The sequence below is a fragment of the Periplaneta americana genome, chromosome 4 (genome assembly GCF_040183065.1).
Source record: "Periplaneta americana isolate PAMFEO1 chromosome 4, P.americana_PAMFEO1_priV1, whole genome shotgun sequence".
In the NCBI taxonomy this organism is placed as follows: domain Eukaryota; kingdom Metazoa; phylum Arthropoda; class Insecta; order Blattodea; family Blattidae; genus Periplaneta; species Periplaneta americana.
The window spans coordinates 69,489,655-69,517,517 of NC_091120.1; the positions used below are offsets into that span (position 1 = coordinate 69,489,655).

The 27,863-nt window shown below is 33.8% G+C and overlaps 1 protein-coding gene across 1 annotated transcript; it reads left to right on the forward strand.

Annotated features, from left to right (window-relative positions):
• Positions 1-27,863, forward strand: LOC138697866 (uncharacterized). Its single transcript, XM_069823450.1, has 2 exons — positions 1-136; positions 26,731-27,863. The coding sequence occupies exons 1-2, from the start codon at positions 44-46 to the stop codon at positions 27,436-27,438; spliced, it is 801 nt and encodes a 266-aa protein (XP_069679551.1). The 5' UTR covers positions 1-43; the 3' UTR covers positions 27,439-27,863.

Sequence of the window (27,863 nt, forward strand, 5' to 3'; positions counted from 1 at the left end):
GGCAGAAAGGAAACGAAGAAGGCGAAAGCGAGACTGTGGTAGGATGTGTATAAAAGCGCGTGGCGATGCGCAACTGTCATCAGCTTCTCGTTCGACTGCCACCGACCAGGGGTACACAGGAACCATGAAGCTTCTCGTGAGTAACAGTGTAATCAGGGTTGCAAACTCACAGGGGTACAGACTCGATTTTTCAATTAAGACATTTTCGAAATTTCTATATAAAGGAAATCTAAGTTTTCAGTGATTGAACGTCAGTTTTATAAGGCATTTGTTTTTAAATATCTGATCGGATTGGCCTTGAAATAGTGTTAAAGTTTTTACATTTTAAAATTTAGTTTAAAATTATTAAAGATAACAAAGTTAACCAACTCTCTACCCCAAGTTTTATTTATAAATTTAAAATATTTCGTTATTATTTTATAAGTGAAAATGCGGATATGCATTCCAAACACATACTGAAATATGCACGGAAGTACACGCAGGCTGTTGAAATATTTGCTAAAATTATTCTTCGGGAATAAATATCGTGACAGTGAACTTAGTCTCTTTATTGATGTTTATTTATGGCGAAAATTATGTAAGATTTTCGATGACTCAACATTTTTATTTTTTGTCACTGAAGAATGTTTTATATGGCGAAAATGTTTTTTATATGCCAAAAGACATTACTGGAACACTTATGTCGGATGTTTGAGGCTAACATAAATTAAGTTCATCAGATATCAAATTTAAAACTTGAAATGTGAAATGTAGAAGATACATTTTTACAGGTGCTTTTAAATTTAAGACTACATTGTCCTTGAAATTACATTAATTAAAATTTGTATTTTTAAATTTAATCAAAATTATTCAAAATTACATCGTTAACCGACTCTCAACCCCTAGTTTTATTTATAAATATAAAACATTTAATTATTATGTTATAAATGAAAGTTCGGATATGCATTCCAAACACATACTGAAATATGAAAGGATGTATACTGTAGATGCGCTGCTGAAATATTTGCTACAATTATTCTTTCAGAGTAGATATCACGACAATGAATTTATTTTCTTCGTTGTTGTTTAGTTTAAGCGAAAATTCTGTAAGAATTTCGATAATTTAACATTTTTTGTCACTAAAATGTTATATATAGCGAAAATGTTTTTGTACGCCAAAACATGTTACTGGAACACTTATATTGTCTGTTTGAGGCTAACATAAATTAATTACATGAGATATCGAATTTAAAAATTGAAATGTGAAAGAAGCCGTTCAATTTCTTGAGAATTAATGTAATCTAGCAAGAAAATAAAGAAAGTAAGATCATGTTTTTCTCATACACAGAAAAATTTAGTATCAGTCCTCCTAATATACAGTACATTGGAATGCTTACCTTAAAATGTGACAAGCACGGATTTTGGAATTTTAACTTTTCTTTGTTTAAAAGAAAATATTTTGAATTCCTGTCCTGAACTTGGACTAATATCGCCAATGTTTTGAATTTACTTACAGTTTTCTAGTTAATGTAAGGATCATATTAATGATTATGTTAGATAAATATTTCTATTTCAGTTTTAATATCCATAATGTGTAATGGAAAAATAAATAATTATTATTATTACTACTATTATATGGGTATTAATACCAGAACATAATGGTCATGTCTTGTGTTTGGTCCATTCCCTGGCTAATGCAATCAGATGGTCGTAACAGACTTAAGAGTGTAGAACTTGTACGTAGTTACAAAATGTTGAGGATATAAAATCAAATATTCAATGTAAAACTGATTATTTTCTAAACATTAAATTGATTTACTTTATCTACGAGTCATCCACGTTAAAAACGGTTGCAATACTACTTAAGAATAAAGTTCTAAAGAAATTACGTAATAATATGAATTACAAAATTGTTAAATATTTGTGGACATATAAATATATTTGCGTACAAGAGTAATGTCTTATCAGGGTCTAATATATACAGTCACGAAGCTTGAGTTGTTGAGGGTACTAGGAACAATAGACTGTGCCGGTACTATTTCGCATTGTCTGTGACGAGACGATAGTAACGATCCTAGTGGTTAGCAACTATCTATGGATGCATATTCCCTACGTATTAAGCTTCGTGACTGTATATAGACTACTAGACTGTTGTCTTATCGTTGTTATTGGGAAATTAATTTTACCTACAAAAACAGATTTTTCATCAAATTGTTAGCTAAAGCATGATATTAAAAGTTCGTTTTCATGTTTTCCACAAAGTGAAAAGAAACATAATTATATTTTACATAAAAATGCAAGGAAGTATTCCAGGTATAAATGATCTATCTGTATTGAAAGCAAGTCCACTACATAAACTGCGTTTTTCTAATAAAATATATTTAAAAAGTCATGTAAATTACTGGTTTAATGTAACTACTCCACTATTTAACGACAATTTATTTTTAAAAACGAAAGTCTGAATTGTTTTTGTTAGTCTACCTTCCGTTTCTTAAAAATTGATTTGATATCGTATTCGTTACGTTGGAAGAAGACGCATGTTGGAACGTTTCTATGTATATTGATGACATTTATTTAAATCCTAGCTTCCTTCCTATGGACACCGCGTGTGAAATTGTGAATTTTTTGTTTTCAATTCAACGTAGACTAATTTTATTGTATTAAGGTTTATATAATTCCACAGACCATTAAACTTTTGCATGCAAAAGATAGTAAATTACAATACCTTAAAAACAATATACTTTGCATACTTCCACTCGGTAATGAGTTTTGGAATAATATTCTGGGGAAATTCCACATATAGTAACAGTATATTTCTATTACGAAAAAGAGTAATTAGAATAATAGTAGGTACCAAATCTAGGGAATCGTGTAGGACTACTTTTAAAAAACTACAAATAATACCCATGGCTTGTCAATATATCTTTACATTAATAATTTTCCTCTTATGTAATCGTGAAAACTTTGTATCTAATTCAACAGTTCATAGCATAAATACACGTCAAAAATGACTTTCATATTCCATCGGCAAGTCTGTCGTGCTATCAAAAAGGAGTGCGTTATACGGCAATAAAAATTTTTAATAGCCTCCCTATCGATATAAAAAATGAAACTCAAAATTAAAGTGCCAAATTAAAGAAGTACCTAATTTCTCACGCCTTATATTCTGTAGGTGAATTCATGACATTCAATAACATTTCATGAAATTGATACTAAAACTATGTGTTGTACTAGTAGACTATATTGTAAAACTCATCTGTATATATTTCATCTAGACTGTGACTATAAATTAAGATTTTATAATAGTATTAAGTTTTTTGACTTGTTCCATATTCTAGCTGTAAAGCAATGTATGAATATCATGGAATGTTAATAAATACCAATACATTACAATACAATGCAGCAGGCTTTAGGTTATTTGTGCAAAGGCCTTTTACCGTTTCAGTTAGCTAGAAAGAAAGACTGAGCTGTTCACTTAAACTTAGACATAATATAGGATAGTTCTTATAAGTTTTTGAAGTGATATTGGGGTCTTCATTTCTTTTTTGAAAACAGTATATTTTAATCTCCATCCTTTGGAAAAAGACAGAGACAACAAAAGGCCCTATGAAGTCAGACCGTAATTTATAGGCTTAACATCAGTCGGACCTATAAATAAAACAGTTATATTACCGAATGTTATATATGGTTGTGAAACTTGGACTCTCACTTTAAGAGAGGAACAGAGGTTAAGAGTCTTCGAGAATAAGGTGCTTAGGAAAATATTTGGGGCTAAAAGGGATGATGTTACAGGAGAATGGAGAAATTTACACAACATAGAACTGCAAGCATTATATTCTTCACCTGACATAATTAGGAATATGAAATCCAGACATTTGAGATGAGCAGGGCATGTAGCACGAATGGGCATATGCATATAGAGTATTAGCTCGGAGGCCGGAGGAAAAGAAACCCTTGGGGAGGCCGAGACGTAGATGGGAGGTTAATATTAAAATGGATTTGAGGGAGGTGGAATATGATGGAATAGATTAGATTGATCTTGCTCAGGATAGAGACCGATGGTGGCTTATGTGAGGGCGGCAATGAACCTCCGGGTTCCTTAAAAGCCATTTGTAAGTAGGTAAGTTGTAAGTAAGTAAGTCGGACATATAAATGCAGATTTTTAATATTTTTGTTTTATTATCAAGAAATTTAAGACCAGGGTAGCATATTTTATTTCAAAAGTCTATTGTTATGTTCGTAACAACTTTATTCTACAAAATTATATTTCCTTGCCTTAATACAGAACAACCTGTCAAATTATTTCCTTCTGTTTTACAGACATAATTTCATCCAAATTAAGTTGTTTACTGGATAATAGTAATACTATTTTATCAGAATTTGTAGTTGAAGTATATTTCTCGTTCCATTTTCTGGGTATTTAGACCATACTCTGAATTAAATAAAAGTGAAATATTAAATTTTCTTTACGATATTAGATTGAAGTATGACAATTCCAACATCTCTCAAGTTTCTTTTCTTAAAATATTTTATGGTTGAAAAAGCTTAGTAGAAATTAAATAATCATCTAGAAACAAAATTAATAAGTATCACCACCTATATTTCTTCACTTTGGTTCTAATAATAAAAAAATAATTTATTTCTTGAATAACACCGCAATACCTCATTATGAAATGAATTAAGATCTGCAATGCGGTCAGCATAAAATTGTATCAAATTATGTACAGTGGTGTAACATAAACACGAAGTAATTAGTCAATAAGAGATTCAATAACATTACATTGATCTGAGGTTAGGTTGCTCCTGCATGTATGTATTTAGATATCTTTTATATTAATACGATATTATTCAAGTTACCTTTTAAACACTAATTTCTACTCTAATGATTTTTAAATATAACATCGTATTTTGTCATTTGAGATATTGTTCCTCCATTAACAAAAATTTTAATAAGTCATATATATATAACTTACAATGAAAATAACTTATAACATCGTAAGCATATTAGTCTATTAACAATTGATGGTTAAATTCAAACTGGCCTATGATATTACAGATATTGGTAAATATCGATAGTTTGCTTTCGATAACTGAATATCGATATTTTCTTTTGATAGTTGAAGTTAATCGATAATTTTCTTACGGTATTTATAATAACCAAAAGCCCGATCAAATACATAGATGATAACTTCCTGTACCATCAAAATAACTGGCACAATCAAGAATTTTCAAGTAAGAAAATAGCTGTGTACTTTTTAAGTTAAATTAAATATAAGGCCCGTCTATGCTTATTTGTTTGGAACAATTAACTAGAAGATATTTGTACACATTTTTAAATAACTATTTAACTTATCTACTCGACTGAGTCATATTCAGAAGTTATGCCAATGAATACCTAAGTACATCTGTTTAAATATACATGTATATATTATATATATATAATATAATATAATAGCTTATCGGATTTCCATTATGGCTTTTAAATTTATGTGTACTTTTTATCAAATTCAGTGAGTTGCTGAAAAACTCTTGTGCAGTGGAAAAGAATGGAAACCCATGTAAAACGTCTGTTCCCGAAATCTGGCGCGACAGTAAAATTGCACCATTAAGAAAATATTTCTCCCCTAAAATTCTCTATAAGGTTGCTTTTTTATAGTATGTTTGGATCTACGGAAAGCTTTTGACACTATCAATCATAATTTACTTTTGGACAAACTACATACTATTGGAGTTAGAGGTATAGTTTTAAAATTATTTCAATCATATTTTAGTAACAGAAGGCAAATGACCAAAATTGAAGATCAATTTAGTGAATACAAATATATTGATATAGGTGTACCGCAAGGAACAATTCTGGGATCTATTTTTATTTTTAATATATGTTAATGATCTGCTAAATATAAATTTAGAACAATTTAATGTATCTATATATTCATATGCGGATGATGCAGTAGTTATTTTCAGTGGTTTTTCTTGGCAAGAAGCATATATAAATGCTAATATACAGTATGTGCTAATATTGTTAAAAATGGCTTAATTCCAACTTCCTTTCTTTAAATATATCTAAATCAACTTTAGTTCCTTTTTCGTTAACAGTTGCCAGTGTTCAAAATTTTAAATTTAGCGATGAATATAGACTAATAATACACAGCGAAAATTGTCTAGATCACAAAAGTTGTAAATGTCCACCATTGAAAGAAGCCACGTATGTCAAATATCTGGGTATCATGATTGATCAGAATTTAAAATGGCCTCATCACATTACTTAACTTTGTAAGAGGCTTCGTAAAACAATTTATAAATTCGTTAATCTTCGATGCTACTTACCCATTAGAGTTCTACGAAATGTTTATTTGGCTATTATTCAGTCTATCATTCAATATGGTATAATTGTTTGGGGTGGAATTACAAAAATTAATCTTAGTCCGTTAAATTTACTACAAAAACGAATAATTAAAATTTGTTTGAAGAAACGTTTCGATTATCCAACTAAATTAATTTATTCTGAATTTAATGTATTTAATATTGAACAAATTTATAAGTATACGTTGTTAAAATTTTATCATAAAAATCGTAATAAGTTTGTATTACAGACACATAATTATGACACAAGACGAAATATTAATTCAACATTAGTAGAACCTAAATGTCTCACACCTACTGGTCTAAAGCACAGCATTAATTTTGGCCCTCGGTTGTGCAATGCTTTAACTAAATTACACCCAGAACTTCTAACATGTAACCCACTAGCATATAACAAGAAAATTAGAAACGTGTTAATATCTTCAATTTGATTAAATAAATTTATAGCCTATGTGTATGAATTAATCAACTATATTATATTTGCATTCTATAATTTTGAAATATGTAGTCCTACTTTCCACGTGCGATATTATTATTCTTTAATGTTAATATTATATTATATAATTCCATTGCCGCTGTAATTTAAACTTTAATTCCTATTTTATTTTAGTTATTTATTTTTTATTTTTTTATTTTCTATATTTCTCTTATATTAATATTGTATTATATAAGTTCTGTAACTGTAATTTTAAATTCTATTTCCTAATTTATTTTATTTTATATTATCTTATAGGCCTATTAATATTATATCTGAACTGCGACCGAACACGAGCGCTGCTCATTCGGTCTCAAATTTTGTTAATACTACTGTATCTCCTTTTTTATATTGTTTGTATTATTTTATTTCTATTTCTCTTGTTTGTTTATAATTATGTTCTTTATTCTGTATATTTAAATTTAAATAAATAAATAAATAAATAAATAAATAAATAAATAAATAAATAAATAAATAAATAAATAAATAAATAAATGGCATAACTTATAGGCAACTAGGCCAGGACATAATAGGATAGGGTGGCCAGTTCCTTTCCCCTCCATTGCACACATCATATATTACATATTACATTAATCAGACTTCAGATGTATACAAACAATGTTCTTCCTATAAGAATGATATTTGCTTGCAGTTATTTTAAGATATTTTAAGGAAAAAATCGTAAAATTCCGCCTTGTTCGAAGATTCCAAAGTGGATGGATATGTATTTCTAAGAGATAATGTGTAAGTGCCTAATTTATCGGGTACTGTAAGTAAACTAAAGAAAAAATATCAGTTTGTATTAAAGGAAAGTAATTTAAAATATCATTCGATAACTAGAAATATTGACATTTTGAATCGATAATATCGGTTTATCGATACTTGGATTGGATATCAGTATCGCATGAAATATCGATACTTAAGGACATCGGAACGTCTCTAGGGCTGCTCACGACGTTGTCGAATACCTAATATTGCAACCGTACAGAAGTTGACGCGGTTTTTCAGTCATGAAGCTCAATACGTAGGGAATAAGCATCCCTACATAGTTGCTAACCACTAGTATCGCTGTTATCGCCTCATCACAGATAATGGGAAATATTACCGGCACAGTTTATTGTTCCTAGTACTGTCATCACCTCAAGCTTCGTGTTTTGCTATACAGAAGGTATCGACCCGAAAATACTGAGAACAGGAACTGAAAGAATAATATAAAATCATTAAACTTACGGCAAACTGTAAGTATAGGGAATTTAGCAATAATAAGGTAAGGTACCGCTTGCGAGATATCATACCTTTCAAAATTTAACACAATCGAGATAATGAGACATACGGTGATTTTAGGTGGAAGTTTAATAGAAGATTTTTACCCAGTTTAAGGATCTGATTTTCCTGTCTTGACCTAATGGAGAATAGAGAATACGAACAAAAGAATGGATTGTTCCTCTTGAAGGCGAGATAGCTTAGAAAATCAGCTGTTGAAGTTTAGCCTATGATGTGAACTGAAGAAGGGAATTATAACTATTGAATTAGTATATACTTCTATGCCTGTTTGTATGTTAGGTTAGGATAACTGATGTTGTTTAGTCAACTATCCGAAGACAGGTTTAAACCTCTTAAGTAACACCAATAAGACATCCCTCATGAGGCTACTAGGCCAGGAGATAATGGGGTAGGGTGGCCAGATCCTTTCCCCCCTTTGTACCATTTTTATATCAATCTGTGTGTGTATTTTTTTAGAGCGGTTACATTTAATCATAGGTGAGGGGGTGAAACCTAAAAATTAGGACTTATTTTGTAAAGCACGTACGGTCAAAAGACCCGTGCACTGGATTTAAGAGCAAATTTATGTATGTATAAAATTGGTGAATAAATCCGTCTAAAAAAATCAAAATCTATTTTCGAAAAACTGTATTTCGTTTATCCTATTATCGTGTTTTTCTTATTCCATAACTTTTAATGTTTAATATAGAGCCTCCACGATAGTCAAGTGGCTAGAAATCTGAACTTACAATCCTCTGGTCCCGAGTTCGATTCCAGGAGTACCCCCGATTTATAACTTGTGTTGGATCCAGGTAACACAGGGGTTTTTTCCGGGAGCTCCGTTCCCATGTGACATTTCAACATATCTCCACCATCTCATCTCAGCGCGTGTGTAGCGTAGACCAGCCTCCTATGGCGCACCGTGGGCAACGACTCTCGGTAAATTGGTCTACACAACTGGCTTCATATGACGAAGTGTCGAGTATTCCCCAGTTGTTAAAAACTGTTTGATACACTATAGGCCTACATAAACCTTACAAAACTTCAACTTGTTCAGAATTTGTGCGTATGTTTTGTATGTAATGTTTGCAAATATTATCATATTATTCCAACCCTGAAATCAATAGGTTGTCTTAAATTAGGTAAAAGAAGAAATTTACATTCACTTCTTCTCTTGGAAATCTTGAAATACTACACTCCTTCGCATCTGTCGTCTCTCTTCACTTACCTTTCTTTCCATCATAACATGAACACATGTTCTCGTCACGAAACAATACTAGCAATACGATCACATCGCATCACCTCGTACTCGTCCTCTTTCACAATTTTACTGCAAAGACTTTGGAATTCGTTGCCTGCTAACATGAGAGACTGTCGAAATAAAGTTCAATTTAAACGCAAACTTACTATGATTTGCTTAGTTCAGATAATGGGTTCTTGTAAATAGTTCTCTTATTCTAGCATAAAATACTTCAATTTCCAGTAATTTCATCCCTATGTTATAATTATTCTACGTTTAATTGGTAGGTCTATTTCAGTAACTAATTCTTTGTTTTTCTTTAATAGTAAATCGTCGTGTCTTCATTAATCAGATAATATTTCAGTAGGCCTACTTTAATTCTATTGTGATTGTAATTGCAAATTTCGTAGACTATTAATTGTAATTTTAATTGTATTCTTAAAGTTGTAGGCTCCCCGTGTGAGTCTTACCGAGCTATCCCTCGCAAGAGGAGGCCTTAGCCCTTCAGGGACAAATCATTCATTCATTCATTCATCCAATCTCCACGTAAATGGGAAAAGAAGGCCTGAAAATTTTATCTCTACCAGGTTAAATAAATAAATAAATAAATAAATAAATAAATAAATAAATAAATAAATAAATAAATAAATAAATAAATAAATAAATAAATAAATAAATAAATAAATAAATAAATACTACAATTATATAGTAGTATGTAAAATTTACTGTACCACAATTTACCACTACATGTTACTATAAACACAACCAATAAACCAAGAGACAAATGCCACAAGGGGATGACATTACGTATTATTCTCTCCTTTCTTCCCTTTGAAGGTCATTATCGTTATTTAGCCATCCGAGGTCAAGAGGGTCAAAGTGAAACTCGGCAGCTGTCTTACAGGAATAAAATTATGGACTTTGAGATCATAATATGAGTCGAAATTAAAATATTATTTTTCAATGAAATAATTTCGTTACAACCAAGAAACAGAAAATATGTACTGTGGTCATTCCATTATTGTGGAATGTAAGTACATGGCGTTAGATATGGTTGTAAGTTGAAAACCTCATTAATTTATAAACTACTTGACTATAAATGTCGACTAGAGCGTCTGGCCGCGAAACCAGGTGGCCCGGGTTCGATTCTCGGTTGGGGAAAGTTTCCTGGTTGAGGTTTTTTCGGGGGTTTCCCTCAGCCCAATATGAGCAAATGGTGGGTAACTTTCGGTGTTGGACCCCGGGACTCATTTCACCGGCATTGTCACCTTCATCTTATTCAGACGCTAAATAACTTAGATGTAGATAAAGCGTCGTAAAATAACCTACTAAAAAGCTATAAATACTTCACAAAAAATGTAGTTGATATCATCCTATATAATATATATATATATATATATATATATATATATATATATATTATATAGGATGATTCAGGATTTCTGCAACAAACTCTGGAGACCGATAGAGCTCGCAATGAGTATCATTTTTTGTATAACAACACATGTTCCCCGATGCCTCGTTTAGGAGTTACAGACAGGTTTTAGTGATATTAACAATTTATGAAACGGATTATTTTTTCAAGTATGTTTGCTGACAAGTTACTGGTGTTCAAAGTGCCTACCCTGAACCTGATTACATTCATTACACCGTCATGGTTATCAGTGGTTATCAGCCTGTGTAGAATTTGATCAAAAGGAGCTAATACTCGCATAGTCGGTTCCTCTCTGGTGTCAATTCGAGTGGTGTATTACTTCACATGTCTCAAAAGAAAAAAAAAAAGATTAAGGACGTGAAGTCAGGTGATCACGCTGGCCACGCAACAGATCCGGCTCTCGCTATCCATTGCTCCCCATAGATGTTGTTCAGATGTGCTCGTACAACAGGTTGAAGTGCGTTGGGACGTTATGTTGAATCACATGTCTCCTCACCTCCATGAGCAGCGGAACGTGTTCCAAAGAGCGCTACCATTCAAACGAGGAAGCAAAATGACAGGACATTTGTAACTTGTTCGCAAGGGTACTTGAAGAAATAAATAACTAATTCATTTCATAATTAACCGTAAAAGTCACTAAAATGTGTCTATTTTTCGATGTAGCGTAGCTCCTACACGAGGGATTGGAGAACATGAATTGTTTTACGAAAAATGATCCTCATTGCGAGATATATCGATCGCCAGAGTTATTGCATAGGTCCTGAATCACCCTGTATATTATATGGAAGAGTCCGATTATAGAACGGAATAGAAATATCAATATTTGTAGCTTTAATTGTCTTACGACTAGAATAGTTGTGAACAACGGTTATTTGCGACTTGAAAATTTAATTTACTCCATGTAGGGCTAAGATTCTAACGCAAATAATGTAACATGAATGGACATAACAGAAAAGGAAGTATGCTTTCTAATATTTATGACAGATACATATTTAAACAATGTTAGGTACAATGTGAAAGTGGAATAAGTAAATACGTACTTCTTACCAACCTCTGGTTCAAGGATGCGAAGACAGAGAACTACGCATAACTTATACACATAAGATATTAATCAGGAAGCGCTGAATTTCTAACTTTGAAGTCGGAGTAAGCTGCTGTATGCATAATCTTAATATAAGCTTAGCACAATGAAGGAAGAGAAAAATTATGCGTCTTGAAATTGCGTCGTAACATGTCACGCGTTTTTTTTTTTTTTTTTTGTTTCGCGCAATTTTATTATCCTATGAAAATGGAGTTCTCTTGTAGTCTAGAACTGGATTACACAAATGGATAAACAATAAAAAATGTACACTTCCATAATCATTTAATTAAATTTTTGCGATATTACTAATGATGAAACCTCTCCTTCCTTGGACACGAGGTTGACTACGCTTCAACCATACAGTATGGGTGTTTCTGAACTCCGCACAGCGGTCAGATGTAAGCAACAGCAGATTTCAGACATACAGACAGAGTATACTTCGGTGGAACATAAACGTTGCGCACTATGTTTGAAACATTTGGAGTGGAATATAACTACTGCAAAGTTGTTACTGTTGGAAGTCCTCTATGTAGTGTACAATTCAACTAAAGCCTACATATATTAGGATGACTTAATATATGAAGTAATGACAGTAACACTGCACTACAGGTTAGAAATCGACTCTCTCACTTACTACCGCACTGGACACGTAGCACCACAGTTCAGCACTGTTGCTGTAACCAGACGGTACAGAAAACAATTCTACCCCCTTCCTTCTGACGTCATGTACAATACTCGAGTCACATATACTCTGGTCTCGTGTTTACGAAGGAATTGTATCATCTCTAGATATTACATAGTTAAATTACCAGAATAACATGAATGATTCCATTAGAAAAAAATCCTTTCAATAAAATAAAGAGGATGAAATATTTTGATAAACCACTGTTATCTTAATATATTGAAATTTTACTGAAAATTAATAGTGTAAAAGAGAATGAGGGAAGGTAGGCGATGTGAAGAGTGACAAAGCACTTTTATGCTGAAATTGTTATATTTGGTAGATTTTCAAGAAGGGAATCGATAAAGATTATTGATATATGAATGAATTATATTTATGCATAAAACATTAAATCTGTGCTGGGAAAAGTACTTCTCGTCTTAAAATTTATACGTTAAACTGGGTTGATTGTTAAATAAATTGAACTTCTAAAAAAAAAAAAACATGATATAAATAAATAAAAATATGATTATGCACAGAGAAAAAGAGAGCACCACTATATTAATGTATATCAATTTTTAAAACATACCAATGTCCTGGTGAGAATAAAGTAGTTCTGAGCTCGTACACTCCTGAAAATAAATACATTATGCTATTAAAACTTGTTAGAAAACTATAGATTTATTATAGGAGCTAATCAAGATATTCAACCTGAAATACGTATTCGCAACAACATATCTTCTTGATATAATCGTGGGACGACCGGTTTACAAGACCTGCCAGGTTTTTAACGTCTCAATTGTTTCGAGTTCGCATAGGAGATAGTTAAACTGACGTATTGAACTATATTCTCGCACATAAAAATGTTGCCAAATTTTCAGGTTTTGTTAATTTTTAACTTCACTGAAAGAATTAACTAAGCCTACTGTCTATTATAAAACATAAACTTATTAATGAATTTTTAAATACTTATATAGTCACAATCATGCCATGATATGAAAGAAAAATTTCACAACCTCGAGCGGGATTCAAACCTGCGACTTCCTGTACTCCGGTTAGGCGCTCTACCAACTGAGTACAGGAAGTCACAGGTTCGAATCCCGCTCGAGGTTGTGAAATTTTTCTTTCATACCATGGCATGATTGCGACTACATAAGTATTTAAAAATTCATTAATATGTCACATCAACGGACGTATATACGTCATCCAACATTGTAAAGATGAAGTTTACATAAACTTATTAATTTTGGTATTTTTTGTTCATTGTTTAATTAATGTCTTGACTCGCTTTAGCAAGCTGTGTAGGACGAATTTCCTCTTTAACATGTCGATCTTTCATGAAATTTTTAAGATTTATCTGTCCTCAGCATTACAAAATATTAAAGACGACAACTAGACACATTAAATCTTACTTACTTACTGGCTTTTAAGGAATCCGGAGGTTCATTGCCGCCCTCACATAAGCCCACCATTAGTCCCTACCGTCAGCAAGACCAATCCAGTCTCTTTCATCATATCCCACCTCCCTCAAATAAATTTTAATATTATCTTCCCATCTACATCTCGGCCTCCCCAAAGGTCTTTTTCCCTCCAGTCTCTATATGCATTTCTGGATTCGCCCATACGTGCTACATGCCCTGTCCATCTCAAACATCTGGATTTAATGTTCTTAATTATGTCAGGTGAAGAATATAATGCGTGCACTTCTCTGTTGTGTAACTTTCTCCATTCTCCTGTAACTTCATCCCTCTTAGCCCCAAATATTTTCCTAAGCACCTTATTCTCAAACACCCTTAACCAATGTTCCTCTCTCAAAGTGAGAGTCCAAGTTTCACAACCATAAAGAACAACCAGTAATATAACTGTTTTATAAAGACACATTAAATCTAATGTAAATATAGACACATTAAATCTACATTTACAAAATACAATCTAAAATTTAGCTTTAATTGAGGTTATGGCTAATATGCACAGCCGTAGACACAAAAAAATGACCGTTATGCTGTAGCGTGAATTTGTCTAAGTCCATTTCGGGCAGCGCCTGGTTCACACGACTAAGGAAAGGATGTTTATTTTGTACCTAATTTACTTCTTGAATATATCTTCGCTATAGATTATTCATAACACTTGACCTATAAGGAAATATTAATCGTAACATCAATTACAGAAATACATTTATTCCCACAATCGATGACATTAGTCAGCAATATCATTCGAGAACTAAGTGAACTGATTATTTGTTATGGACAGACAGTGTATGCGGGATGACTTAAGGAAAAGTGAAGTTATTTCGTATCGGAACATATGGCACGTGCCGCGTCGTATGTCTTTTGTGTACCTGGAGAGTACAGCAGCGTACATAACGAAGGAATCCCGATCCGTTCATAGTAACATTGCAACGCAATGTGTGCAGTTGTGTTATCCTGCTCAAGTATTTAGTACGAGTTGAATAGAGTAGTGCTGATCCATTCATAATGTCGAAGTCAAAACGTTAAATTCTCTCAGAGATACGAAATGCAATTAAGAAGTGTGAGAGTGACATTTTATGACATGTATCAACGAAGACAATATCGTGTGTAATGTATGTAAAATAGAAATAAAAACCAGAACAACTCAGGCTATTGAGAAACATTGCAACAGTACATCGCACAGGAAATGCGCTGAAATGAAATCTGAGGAACAATCATCATCATCATCATCATCATCATCATCATCATCATCTACATCATCATAATTTAGTTGTGCGGGTCTAAACGACACGTGCAACATGATGCTCAGTACAAATATTCCTCTAAAGAAATTGAGTGATCCCCATTTTAGAGGTTTTATACAGAAATTCTCTCGATACAAAAACTGTTTAAGCGATAGGCGAAGATGATTCAGCTTCGACAACTTACGAGAATATATCGTCGTTTACTGCAACGCTGGTAATTGCATCAATGATATCGAGGACTGAACTTGCAAGGTATGTACTACAGTACTACAGAACGTTATTTTTCTTTTCCTTCCGACTGTACGGAGATACAGTAGCATGTTGACGTCGTCTGTTTACGTTTAAAACCTGTTCAGCCAATGGTCTGAATGAAAAAAATGTAACATATAGTAAATGTGCACCTACATTCAACGCTAAGTCATCCCTCATCCACTGTCTACTTATAGATAAGTTTCTCATTCTGAATGTTCAGATTTCTTTCTTTTATCAGTGCTGAACATAAAATTATGTTTACGTTTGCTTACTCTGTGAATGTAGCTTGAATGTCTCTTTTACTAAAATGAAACTTGACACACACTGTATAAAATTTGGAGCACCTGTAACTATCTCCTGTAATCGTAGGGAAAAAATCGGGGTAAGCTGTTTCGAGACACAGCCACAAGTTTTATATGTGAATACGTCTCTTGGGATGGGATGTTGAATGTAAGATATCCGTTGTTTATACGTCCGCTCCCATTTGCTTTGCATATGTCTCTATATTGCGAATTTTCTCTCTTCACTCAATTACACTACGAATTTTTGCAACTTAATTCGTCAACTGCTAATTGTTGCTAATTCAGATTGTAATCTAGTTCGTTACGAATCGTTTGAAAGCACTGCGAACATTCTATCGCTTCTCATTCTCTCGTTACATTGCTTGGGCTGCCACGCAACTTCCCCTTATCTCGTAATGCTAGATGACGTTACCCTCTCTAACTCAAGGTCACGTTGGATACATTGATCCTTTGTTTGTCGATCGACGTTTACTTCATTGGAATATGTCGTGTAGGCTAGAAATAATTATAGGCGCGACAAACCTGATCTGAAAATGTGTCCGTCGACATTCTGGGATTGTAACCTAATACTGGACCGAACATATAGACGTATTCACATCAAGAGAAGTACATGATAGAATAATATGTATATGTTTCTCATTCTGAATTCTCAACTTATTTTGTAGCACTGCTTACACCAAAGCATAAACCTATGTTTACGTTTCTTTGCAGTGTGAATGTAGCACTTTTACTAAAATGAAACTTGACACGCACAGCGTTAAATTCGAAGGACCTGTAACCATATAATCGTAACAGTAAAAAAACATGACTGGGCAGAACAACTTGATAGAGTTTGCGTGACTAGATGAATAATGAATTTATATGCACACAAGAGAAAATAATTTTATATGGAGGAGAAAAAAAAAACCTTTAGTACAGGAGATATTCGCCTGGTCCTCGGAAGAAGGTGAAAGTGAGAGTCATTCAACACCAAGTGTGAGTCACACTCACACTTTCCATTATCATATTAATAATACAGACTAACCGGAAGTTAAGAAGAGTTCAAATCGCAATCAATCAATGGAGGAAAAGACAAGACAGTTGTCTAGCTCGCCCTTCCGTATTGTTAAGTAACGGGAGTCAAAGTTATTCAAGTTTTAATTTTAGTCGATTAATGCTTTGTATTAATCATAACCAATGGATACCATTCGTCTTAATAATCTCACGTTTTCGAAATCGCATCGCTTGTTTGTGTACAGTGAAGATAACCATTGAATATTTATGAAGTGATAGTTCCTTTTGTCCCTGATATGATGATTTTTCTCGTTGTAATCTGGATCTTGTATACGTAATTTATAAATTCTAATATTGGCAAAGCCGGGAGCTCTGCTGCAAGCGCAATCATATCCCTTGACTTCACTTGAACTTAGGAAGACAATCTGAAACATCTACATTGTGCCTATTTTTTATAATGTGAATTGAATTGTAATTTTAAAATAAATGAACATGTAAAAAAAGTCTCATAAGTTCTCAAAATAGACACAAAGGAAAAAAGAACAGACCGTATCCTACATTCATTCCAACCTCTATGAATCTAAAAATTATATTTTTTTTTATTTGCTTATTTTCTATTCAATACACTTTTCTCTTTCTTTAAATATATCTAATACTGTCCGAGATATGTCCTTTAATATTTGCATAGGCTATCACTTTACATGTGCCTTAAATTTATCCTTGTTGCTCATTTTCCGAAACTTTAAAATTTACATATATTTTCTGTGATAACTCTAAGCGTTTTTAAGATATTTTAATGGAACTGTTTCTACTGAAGAACATAATCTACGATCTTAGCTGTACCATTTCATATTTATTATTTTAATGATACCGGTAATAAAAATGTTAAAATTATCCTGGGGATAGAAATGACAGTATTACTTTGTTTCCCCGCTCATTTATTTATTTCCTGTTGTTTCTTCATTTCACTATTTCCACCAGATTTCCACTCTTCATTATTAGTGCCCATTATTACTTGTCGTTTGAGTTATTGTTCCATATATTAGTTTAGTTACAATCTTTTTATTCTTCTTTTCATCCTCTATATTTCACGGTACAACAGCTTATGACATCGTGTGTTCCGTCTTTATATTTCGCACCGACTTGTCGATCAGTCAGACAGGCTAGCTGTTTGTAATGATCCCCACAGTAGGTTTTCACCTGACAACGAAGAGAGATCCACTCTTCGAAACGTTGTGCTACAGTTTTCGGAAATTAGCAATGGAAAAAGTCTAAACAACTCAACCATTGAATATAAATAGATAAAAATATTTTAGAAGGATAAATAAAATATTTACTTTACGTTGTTTATACAGTTATTACAAACATTTTAAAGTAAGAATTAAAGTGAAAGAGTAATAGATTTCTAAAAAAAAATATTAAAGAAAATAATGCATGGTGGATACAGAATATTTATTCAAAATTGTGAAAATGAATTACTGTTAATTATAAACAGTTATTTTAAAATATTTAGAATTCACAATAAAGGAGAAGAAATGTATTGTAAATATGTCAAATTTAATGTCACTACGACTGAAAGCACACATAAAATTGTGAATTAGTCTAATTATAGCCTACAAATACTATCTTGTACTTCCGTAATTGAAGTTAAGTTCACACTGCACAACATTAAAAACCAATACTTAAGATATCTTGTTTAGCATGCGTGTAATCAGTCCTATAGGCTATAACAAGGTGTTTGGTATTTTCTTTACAGCACTGTGCGTGCAAGTAAATCGAACATTATCAGAACATTTTCATCTCTATCAACTCAACTTGGTTTGAATCTATTTTGTGTCTGCACGGAATCTTTTCACAAAACACCAAGTGACAATTTGTGACATTTGGATTCTATATCACTAGTGTACTGAGATCGTCGAATTCCTATGCCGGGTATGGTAATACGAAGAAAGTGGCTGTGACATGCTTCAGGGCAGAAAACTACCACTTCAGCGGAAAAATAAAGATAACAGGTCTGCGCGGATATCCCTCAATTTTTTCGAACACACAATTATAGAAATAGTTCTACGGAGTAAACAAATTTATAATAAGCCTCGATCGTCGAATTCAAGTTGTGCAACACGTGGAAGTCCTTTTGAAACCATGCGAAATTTGTACAGGGACATCATTTTATTTTTACTAACATTTCTAATATTAACCTGGCTATACCTTTGGATCAACAGTTCAGAATCGGAAACACCCTTTGCTATCCCCTTCCACGACTGGAGTTTCTATGATACTGGTGTAATTTACAAACAATTCACTTTACTAGGTATAGGAGGGAAGAAAAGTAGTTCATCCATTTACGTAAACTAGGAAATATCACGCTTTTGAGTTTGATAACTTTCATTAGGTTTTTGTTTAATCAAAATACAGTACAGTGTTAACAATAAGTGTTTTAATCACGAACTGAGCTGTCCATGCGGAGATATTCATTAAGCAGTGTATATTATACTGCCTACAACACATTAGTGTACACTATTGAGAAAGAAGTTAAATTTAAAAATAATCATAATATGGATATTTAAACACATTTTTGAAAATGGTGGCCGTTCATTTCGATACAGGCTTCAGTTCTAATGTGCATATTATTGCACTATAGACTATTGTACGTAATTCCAATTACCAGGTTCGTACTTCGTATCAGTAACTCACGTTGAAACAATTCTGTACCTACTCTATAAAAGAGTACCTTAAGTACTGTAAATTCAATCTTCACTTCTACCCTATCCGAAAAGATAAAATTACTCAGACATGCTATCTACTGTCCGTCCAAGTGGTTATGTCGCAGGGTCGTAGAAAGGGGGGAAAATCACATGACAGATAATTATTTAACGAGGCCCTTTTATTTAAGTTATTTTAAACAATTGTATAACATTACGTAGACGTCTAATTCCTAACAGAAATTAATGTTCTCAGAAAAGAACTAAGATATCCCAGCCTCTAGCCTTTACAGAGGGGCGAATAGAAGCTAGTGGGGGAAACCGGGATACGACGTAGGTAAATGGACGACAGTATCTGTGCGAAAATGATTCAATATTGAAAGCTCTTTCGTCACCGGAAAACGCGAACATATTTCTGGAACGTACTGTTTACTATGACCGTAAGGCTACTATGACTGCATACGCGGCCTTGGTTCTGTGTGGAGGACAGTTGAACTTCATTAGTAGAAGGGGTGGGAGTGAAGTACTTTCAAAACTCTGGTACAATAAAAATTGAAGTAAAAATAAAATGATGTCCCTCTATTAATTACAACGCATATAACCAGACAGCGGATTTTGGATCCCGATTTACTTGTATACTTAGTGCTGTAAAGAAAATATCAAACACCCTGTTATATAGGACTGATTACACACATTCTAAACAATATATCTTAAGTATTGGTTTTTAATGTCGAGATGTAGATGGGTGGATAACATTAAAATGGATTTGAGGGAAGTGGGATATGATGGTAGAGACTGGATTAATCATGCACAAGTAATGTTTTCTTGAAAAGAGCAAACTCATCCATTCTGCACTTGACCCCAGCTCAACAACAATGGCCGATGATTTCACTTTAATCTGCCGTTGTAGGACAAGCTCATTTACTTCCATTTTCCTTGACATTGGCACCAGAAGCAGACACAGTTGCTTTATGGCGCCCCGAGGGTATAGTCGCGTGGGCTGTCTGTGTAGTTTCTCCACAGGTCGGAACAAGTGAGCATCGTCATAAACAAACAACCTGCCTGGATACCGGTTCTGTTTCACGGCTACGGATTTGTTAGATTCACATTTGTTTCTAGAACTTTCTTTCCTACTTGGGAGGTGGCATCAACAGAGTTACTGCAGTTTCTCATCAAGGAAATATGAGTTTTTTTTTATTGTAGTAGCATTAACAGACTTGCCTCCTGTTGGTAAATCGATGGCTCAGAACCAGACTGTTCCAAGTCCATTTTACTATTTTTTTTTTCAGGAGAGCTATTTTAAGCTCCTGACATTCAAAGCTTCATGAAATAATTTGGAATAGCTTCATAGTAACCTTATTAAGAGAGATATTACAATTTTGTTCGATTCATACATGCTGACAAGGACGTGGAACACAATAAACATAGATTTTTTCCTTATAAAAAGTTGGACTTAGAACAGTCTGGTTCTCAGCCATCGAAATATCTCTTAGCACATCTATCAAAATATATATGTTTCATCTATTAGAGAACAAAATTGAGTAGAATGTCCTTTAAAATACATGATAATAAAAGTAATCCATATCGTGACATAGAGAAATTAAATTATTTTGCATTTATAAAGAGAATGAGTTTGACTTCGGGGTGAAATATGGCTCCTTTCCATTAATTAATTAATTCATCCATTTATTCATTCATTCATTCATCTATTCATCCATCTATATGTTCTGCCCAAAGGCAGGTCTTTCACTGCAAACCCAGCTTTCTCCAATCTTTCCTCTGCTTTCCTCTTTGTCTCCTCATATGATCCATATATCATAATGTCGTCTATCATCTGATATCTTCTTCTGCCCCGAACTCTTCTCCTGTTCACCATTCCTTCCAGTGCATCCTTCAGCAGACAGTTTCTTCTCAGCCAGTGACTCAACCAATTCCTTTTCCTCTTCCTGATCAGTTACAGCATCATTCTTTCTTCGCTCACTTTTTCCAACACAGCTTCATTTCTTATTCTGTCTGTCCACTTCACACGTTCCATTCTTCTCCATATCCACATTTCAAATTCCTATAGTCGTTTCTCTTTAATTCGTCGCAATGTCCGTGTTTCTGCCCCATACAATGCACTTCACTAGTCTCTTAGTTTTTTCTCCAGAGGTCCACAGATATGTTCCTTTTTCTATTAAAAATATTACAGCTTATTTCTGACGCATGTTTAGCCTTGAACGAAGCTTGAAAATTAAATATTAAAGCACTGGCTGTGTCGAAAGTCTCATGTTTCAGCCACTACTTATTTTAGAGAAAATGGAATGTCGTTATCCCATAGTAGAAGCAATAATTAGGCCTATTCTTGTGGACAAGCAGCAGTTGAACAACGCCCACTTGCGAAAGTGTGTGATATGAGTAATGGCTAAATTCAGTATGTCTTAGGTTTAAGTTAACAACGCTAAAATGCCTAATTTTGAGAAGATGTGCAAAGTTATAACCGAAGCTTTTACAACGCTCCGCAATGGTACCACGTCCTCCATAACCTCCGAACTTCGCACCTTAAGATTTTTCTCTGTTTTTTCTTATAAGGAAATCCATGATAGTGTGGAAAAATTTTCTCCAATATGCACAATTATTATATTACGTACAATAGAAATTCCTCCGTTGATTTGGTTGATTAAAAAACAGTTCGTATGGCTATTTACAGCAACTGTGCGGACATTTCCAGAAGTTTATCGTGGCTGAGTGAGATTAACTTAAACGTAGATCTGCTGGCACTGTGTTAAAAATAACCAAACTTACTTACTAAGGGCCTCTAGAGAACCCGGAAGTTCTCACCTAAGTCCACCATCGGCCCTATTCACAGTAAGATTAATACACTCCCTAGCATCATATCCCATCTCCCTCAAATCCATTTAATATTATCCCCCATCTACACCTTGGCCTTCCCAAAGGTCTTTTTCCCCCCTCAGGTCTCCCAACTAATGCTCTATACCCATTTTTGGATTCACCCATACGTGCTACATGCCCTTCCCATCTCAAATATTTGGATTTAATTGTCCTAATCATGTTATGTAAATAATACAATGCGTTGCGTAACTTTCTCCATTCTCCTGTAACTTCATCCCTCCTAGCCCCAAATATTTTCCTAAGCACCTTATTCTTGAAGACTCTTAACCTCTGTTCCTTTCTTAAAGTTACAGTCCAAGTAGCCATACACTATGAAATTATTGACCATAAAATATAGGCCTAATTGCACATCTTTACGAAATTGTAATTAATAATAATAGTAATAATAATAATAATAATAATAATAATAATAATAATAATAATAATAATAATAATATCACCTTACAAATGGATTTTAGAGAACCAGAAACTTCATTGTCTCCCTCACAAAAGCCCGCCATCGGTCCGTATCCTAAGCAAGATTAATCCAGTCTCTACCATTATATCCCACCTTACTCAAATCCATTTTAATGTTATCCTCCCATCTATATCTCGGCATCTCCAAAGGTCTTTTTCCCTCCGGCCTTCCAACGAACACTCTAAATGCATTTCACCCATACATCCTACATGTTCTGCTCACCTTAAAAATCTGGAAATATTATTATATCTAGAAACATAAGAGTCAACAGATCTTTTCTTTGTCTTTAGCATTTATGTATTCTGAATTGTCATCGATTTCATGCCTGATCTAACATTGAAATCTCTTCCATAATCTTGTTTAATTAATTTTACACACTCCACAACGAAGTAGCCTACAAGTGCGAGCACTTCCTGTTTAGCATCAGTGATAGTAATTTGTAGATGATAAAATGGCCTCGAGCATCAGATCATTCGGTTTGCTATATTTATTTCCAGATTTTTTACAAAAACTAGTTCTATGAATTCTAAGGAAAAAGTATTACACTTCCAGTACGGCAATTAGTAAGAGTGGTTTGAGCTGGAATGACTTCACGTTTCGTACATGCTCCAAACCAACTCGTTATGTCAGATTACATCAATACGTGGCTATGGTTTTTAAACATAAACATTGAAGAGTATTTCTTACATAAATAAATTATAGTGACGACAAGTTTCCAATAAATATTATACATATTAAGCGGTGCAGAATGGCAAGTTAATTTCATGTGCAGTCTAGCATTACGTCTACAAACAGATAGTCGATGTCCTCATTAGGAATAATTACTTCTATTCTTATGAAAGTGAGTTGCGGAATAAAATCAATCTAGTAATGCACTGGAGCTAATGACTGAAATCCCCAGCTGTTCAATACTAATCAGATTTCCTTATGGGGCATAATTGTCTCATTGAATTGCAAACAAATACTGCCGGTAATTCCATTACGCAATTACTTATACTTATTCAAGGTCCAAATGTATTGAAATTCTATATACAATATTTTACTACATGGATATTCAAATAAACAGAGAACTTACTACATATAAAATCACGTATTTTTTATACTTGTAAATATAGACACATCCACTGATTCAGTAGATAGTAGATTCAGATTCAATAGATAGGATCTCGTCTTTTTGATAATAATGGGTTCGGTATGTAGCTCGAAAAGTTGAATAAGTCTATATATGTATATGTGTGTGACACGGTGCAAATACCCAAAAATCTAGCACCACAAAATCGGATCGTTTCTAGTTGCAAATACGCCGAATCAGGAGTCGATTCCCGAAAGGAAAGTAAAGAATTCTGTCTCCTTTTTAACAATTGTGTCTTCTTCTTGTATTCGTCCTGTGTTGTTTTAAGCTTTGACCATAAAGCCTTGGTTTTTCTGAACCGACGCATGCGAGTTGCGAGGTGCGAGGTGAAAGATGGGCCTTGCACAAATCCGGACTACACGAGAGATAGTGAGTGGCTTCTATAACTGCGAGGTACGCAGACCTCGCACCTTGCAGTTATAGAAACCACTCACTATCTCTCGTAAACTCGGCAACTCACATGCGTCGGTTCAGAAAAACCAAGGCTTTAGATATGCTGGCCATGAGTTTCGTAGCTTAACAATATGTAATGCTAATACATAATTCACATACTAGTAGCATAAATAATAAATATATAAACAAAAACAAATTAACAAAGTTTGAAACACCATACACGAAACTATAAAGAACTAAGAGTAAAATTCTATAAAAAATTCCCCATTCCTAATTCCTGTATTATAGTAGTGAGATGAGTGTCAACGCAAAAATGTGCAACTACAATCAAATCTCATAAAGTAAATTCTTGAAAACAATTGGATTTATCAATGAAGGTCGAATTAGAAATGAAACTATAAAATATAATTAAATTTAATGCAGTGGAATAGCAAATAAAACTGAAGAATATCTTAGAATTTGTTTGAATAAATATAGAACTAGTGAGTGACATAAGGCTCCCAAAGACAGCAAACCGTTATAATCCGAAAGGGGAGAAAGATGTAGGCAGACCAATCAAAACATGAAGACGAACGGAACAGGCATAGGCCTAAACTGTGAAGTGAAGAGGAACAAATAAATCACAAGCGTGGTGATAGCACAGTACAAATAATCCAACTTCTTAAATATTATGGCGAAAAGTTATGATACAACGTTATGTAGCGAGTGATGGGTATGTTTAGAAGCCTACATGTTTACAGACAAAAGGAAACAAGAAATGTCCTTATCAAAATGAGATCGCAACTACTACTTTTGCTGCAGTAAATGTATGATTTTCTACGTAAATAACAGTGGTAGTAACCTAATATCAAATCAATATAAGATATTTTCAAATCTTGTACTTGTACTAACCAATTAGGCTACTTCGTGGTTTTAGTTTTGTATGTGGAATATTTAATTCCCGATAATATTATGAAATCACAGAATTTTATAATAATGAGACTTTAGAGATGTTTGAAATATTATTTTAATTAGGTAATATCGGTAGGTGTTACGTGTCAATGGCCTACTTTTCTTTTCTCTTCGCCCACTAAGCATAAAAATATACATTCTCTGAAGCCATTTCATAACAAAAAAAAAATGTGGTTCTACGTGTTTTGTAGCTGAATATTTGTTTAATAAATTAACGGTATTGTTGAAGATTCTAATGGCCGACCGTCTTACGAATTTTCAAAACAACTTTAATATTCCGTGTTCTTGATAATGCAAGTTTTAATGCTTATTTTTTTGCTCATTTTGTCGGAAGTTAAAATTTCACAACATAATTATACCTATACCTTTTCCTCAGAAACTAAGAAGCTGGAAGCATGAAATTTTTACAACTTATTTATAGTATTACCACCGTCTAGTACACATAGTCACGAAGCTCAATACATAGGGAATATGCATCCAATGACAGTTGAACTTTAGTTGCTTGGCATTAAGATAGCTACTATCGCACAGTCTATTGTTCCTAGTACTCTCAGTTGCTAACCGCTTGGATCATTTTGTCGCTAGAAATGCAAAAAATCACCACAAGCTTCATGACTGTATGTACTAGACTGTGGTATTACATTGATTGCTGAATTCCACTTTCAAGTTATTTGAATAAGAACTATTTTGTGTATGAATATTAATGTAATATTTTTTAAAATGTCAGTCGGTCACAAAAAATAATAACTTACTATTTTCACGAAGTACACTTTGTAAACAAGAGTTCAACACTTCTAAGATAATAAAGAACCAGCAGTAAAATTTTCATAGATATGTCTATAATACTTTCTGAGATAAAGGAACTCTAACATGGTTAATTTACTACAGGTAATGTAAAGCCTCTGATCTCACATTAAGGCGTACAATTTGTTAATTTAATCAAATATCTTTCTTTCGGAATTATAAAGAAATGTACATTCTTTTTATGTGTGCAGTAAATGATTTGTCTGTGACTTTTAAACGATAGTTTGAGGAAAAAACTACAACTGTACTATCTTTCACAAACTTATAAAGAAAGTGAATTGTGTAAGCTTAAATTAACAATTTTGTGTTAATATAATATATACTGTAATATAACAATGTATATTTCATGTTCATTCTCTCATGCATTTTCGCTGATACTGAAAATCTATTAAAAAATGTGTTCAAACAAATCAAGAATAATTGCTATACTTAGACTGAAAGCCCAAAAAATTTCTTTCGGTAGCAGAGACGCTGAAAACATGTATATCCGTCAAAATCCTTAAATTTTTATCTTGCAGTATGAAAAACTCTTTAGGTGTGATCTCGTTAGCACCTATGATACCGACACTAGATGTACTCGCAATTCATATGATGTTAAATAATCAATTAAAACATTCTAAATTTCTGATTTTCTGCCTACAGGTTATTTTAGTCATCATGGTGTCCACAGTAGCGCTGGCCACGGAGGAAGAAACAAAGAAAGAAGCGGCTCCAGTGGAGGAGAAGAAAGACAGCAAGACGGAGAAGCGCGGAATATTCGACTTCGGCTACGGGCACGGCTGGGAACACGACCAAGGACACGGCTTCTCCCTGGGAAGCTACGGTGGAGGACTAGGGAGCTACGGCGGAGGACTGGGGAGCTACGGCGGAGGACTGGAGAGCTTTGGACACCTGAGCCTACCAGAACAGCACGAAGAAAAGCACGAGGCACACATCAAATCCATCACCATCCACAAGGAGATCAAGATCCCGGTGCCGCATCCATACCCAGTGCACGTAGAGAAGAAGGTTCCCTACCCTGTGAAGGTCCCAGTGGAGGTCAAGGTGGAGAAACCATACCCAGTTCACGTGCCCAAGCCCTACCCAGTCTACATCGAGAAGAAAGTACCCTATCCTGTCGAGAAGAAGGTACCTTACCCAGTCAAGGTAGAAGTAAAGGTCCCTGTGCCTGTTCCCCACACAGTGCACATCCCCAAACCCTACCCAGTCAAGGTGCCTGTGGCTAAGCCTTACCCCGTCAAGGTACCAGTTTACATCGAGAAGAAGATCCCCGTTTATATCAAGGAACATCATCACGAGGAGAGCTATCATCATGATCATCATGGAGACAGCTTTGAGGGCTATCCTTGAGCAGCACGATCAAGCAGTGGCGCATGGCGCTAGTCATTCACATGCACCATTCATCTGTTTATGACTAGGATGCTCAAACGTTTGTCATCCTGAGGGTTCTGTCTTACCACATATGAGAAGTGATTATGGAAACGGTTCTACATGCAAACTGGTCAGAATTTTAGCTTACATAAGATGCTTAGCTCCAGGCCTGAAATATGTTTTGACTTTCCCTAGGACAAAGTCTAAGATCTGATACAACATTTGAAGCCTCGGAACATTGTGGCTAGTGACTACTCCAGACTGGGTCAGGAGCACAAAAACATGCTCATCAATCATACAATTCACAATGACGTGTAACTAATCATTACTATTTTGTTCTTTTTAACCACTTGTGGATCTGTTTGTAAGTCATTTTTGTAATAAATAACAGTTTTGTTACGAAA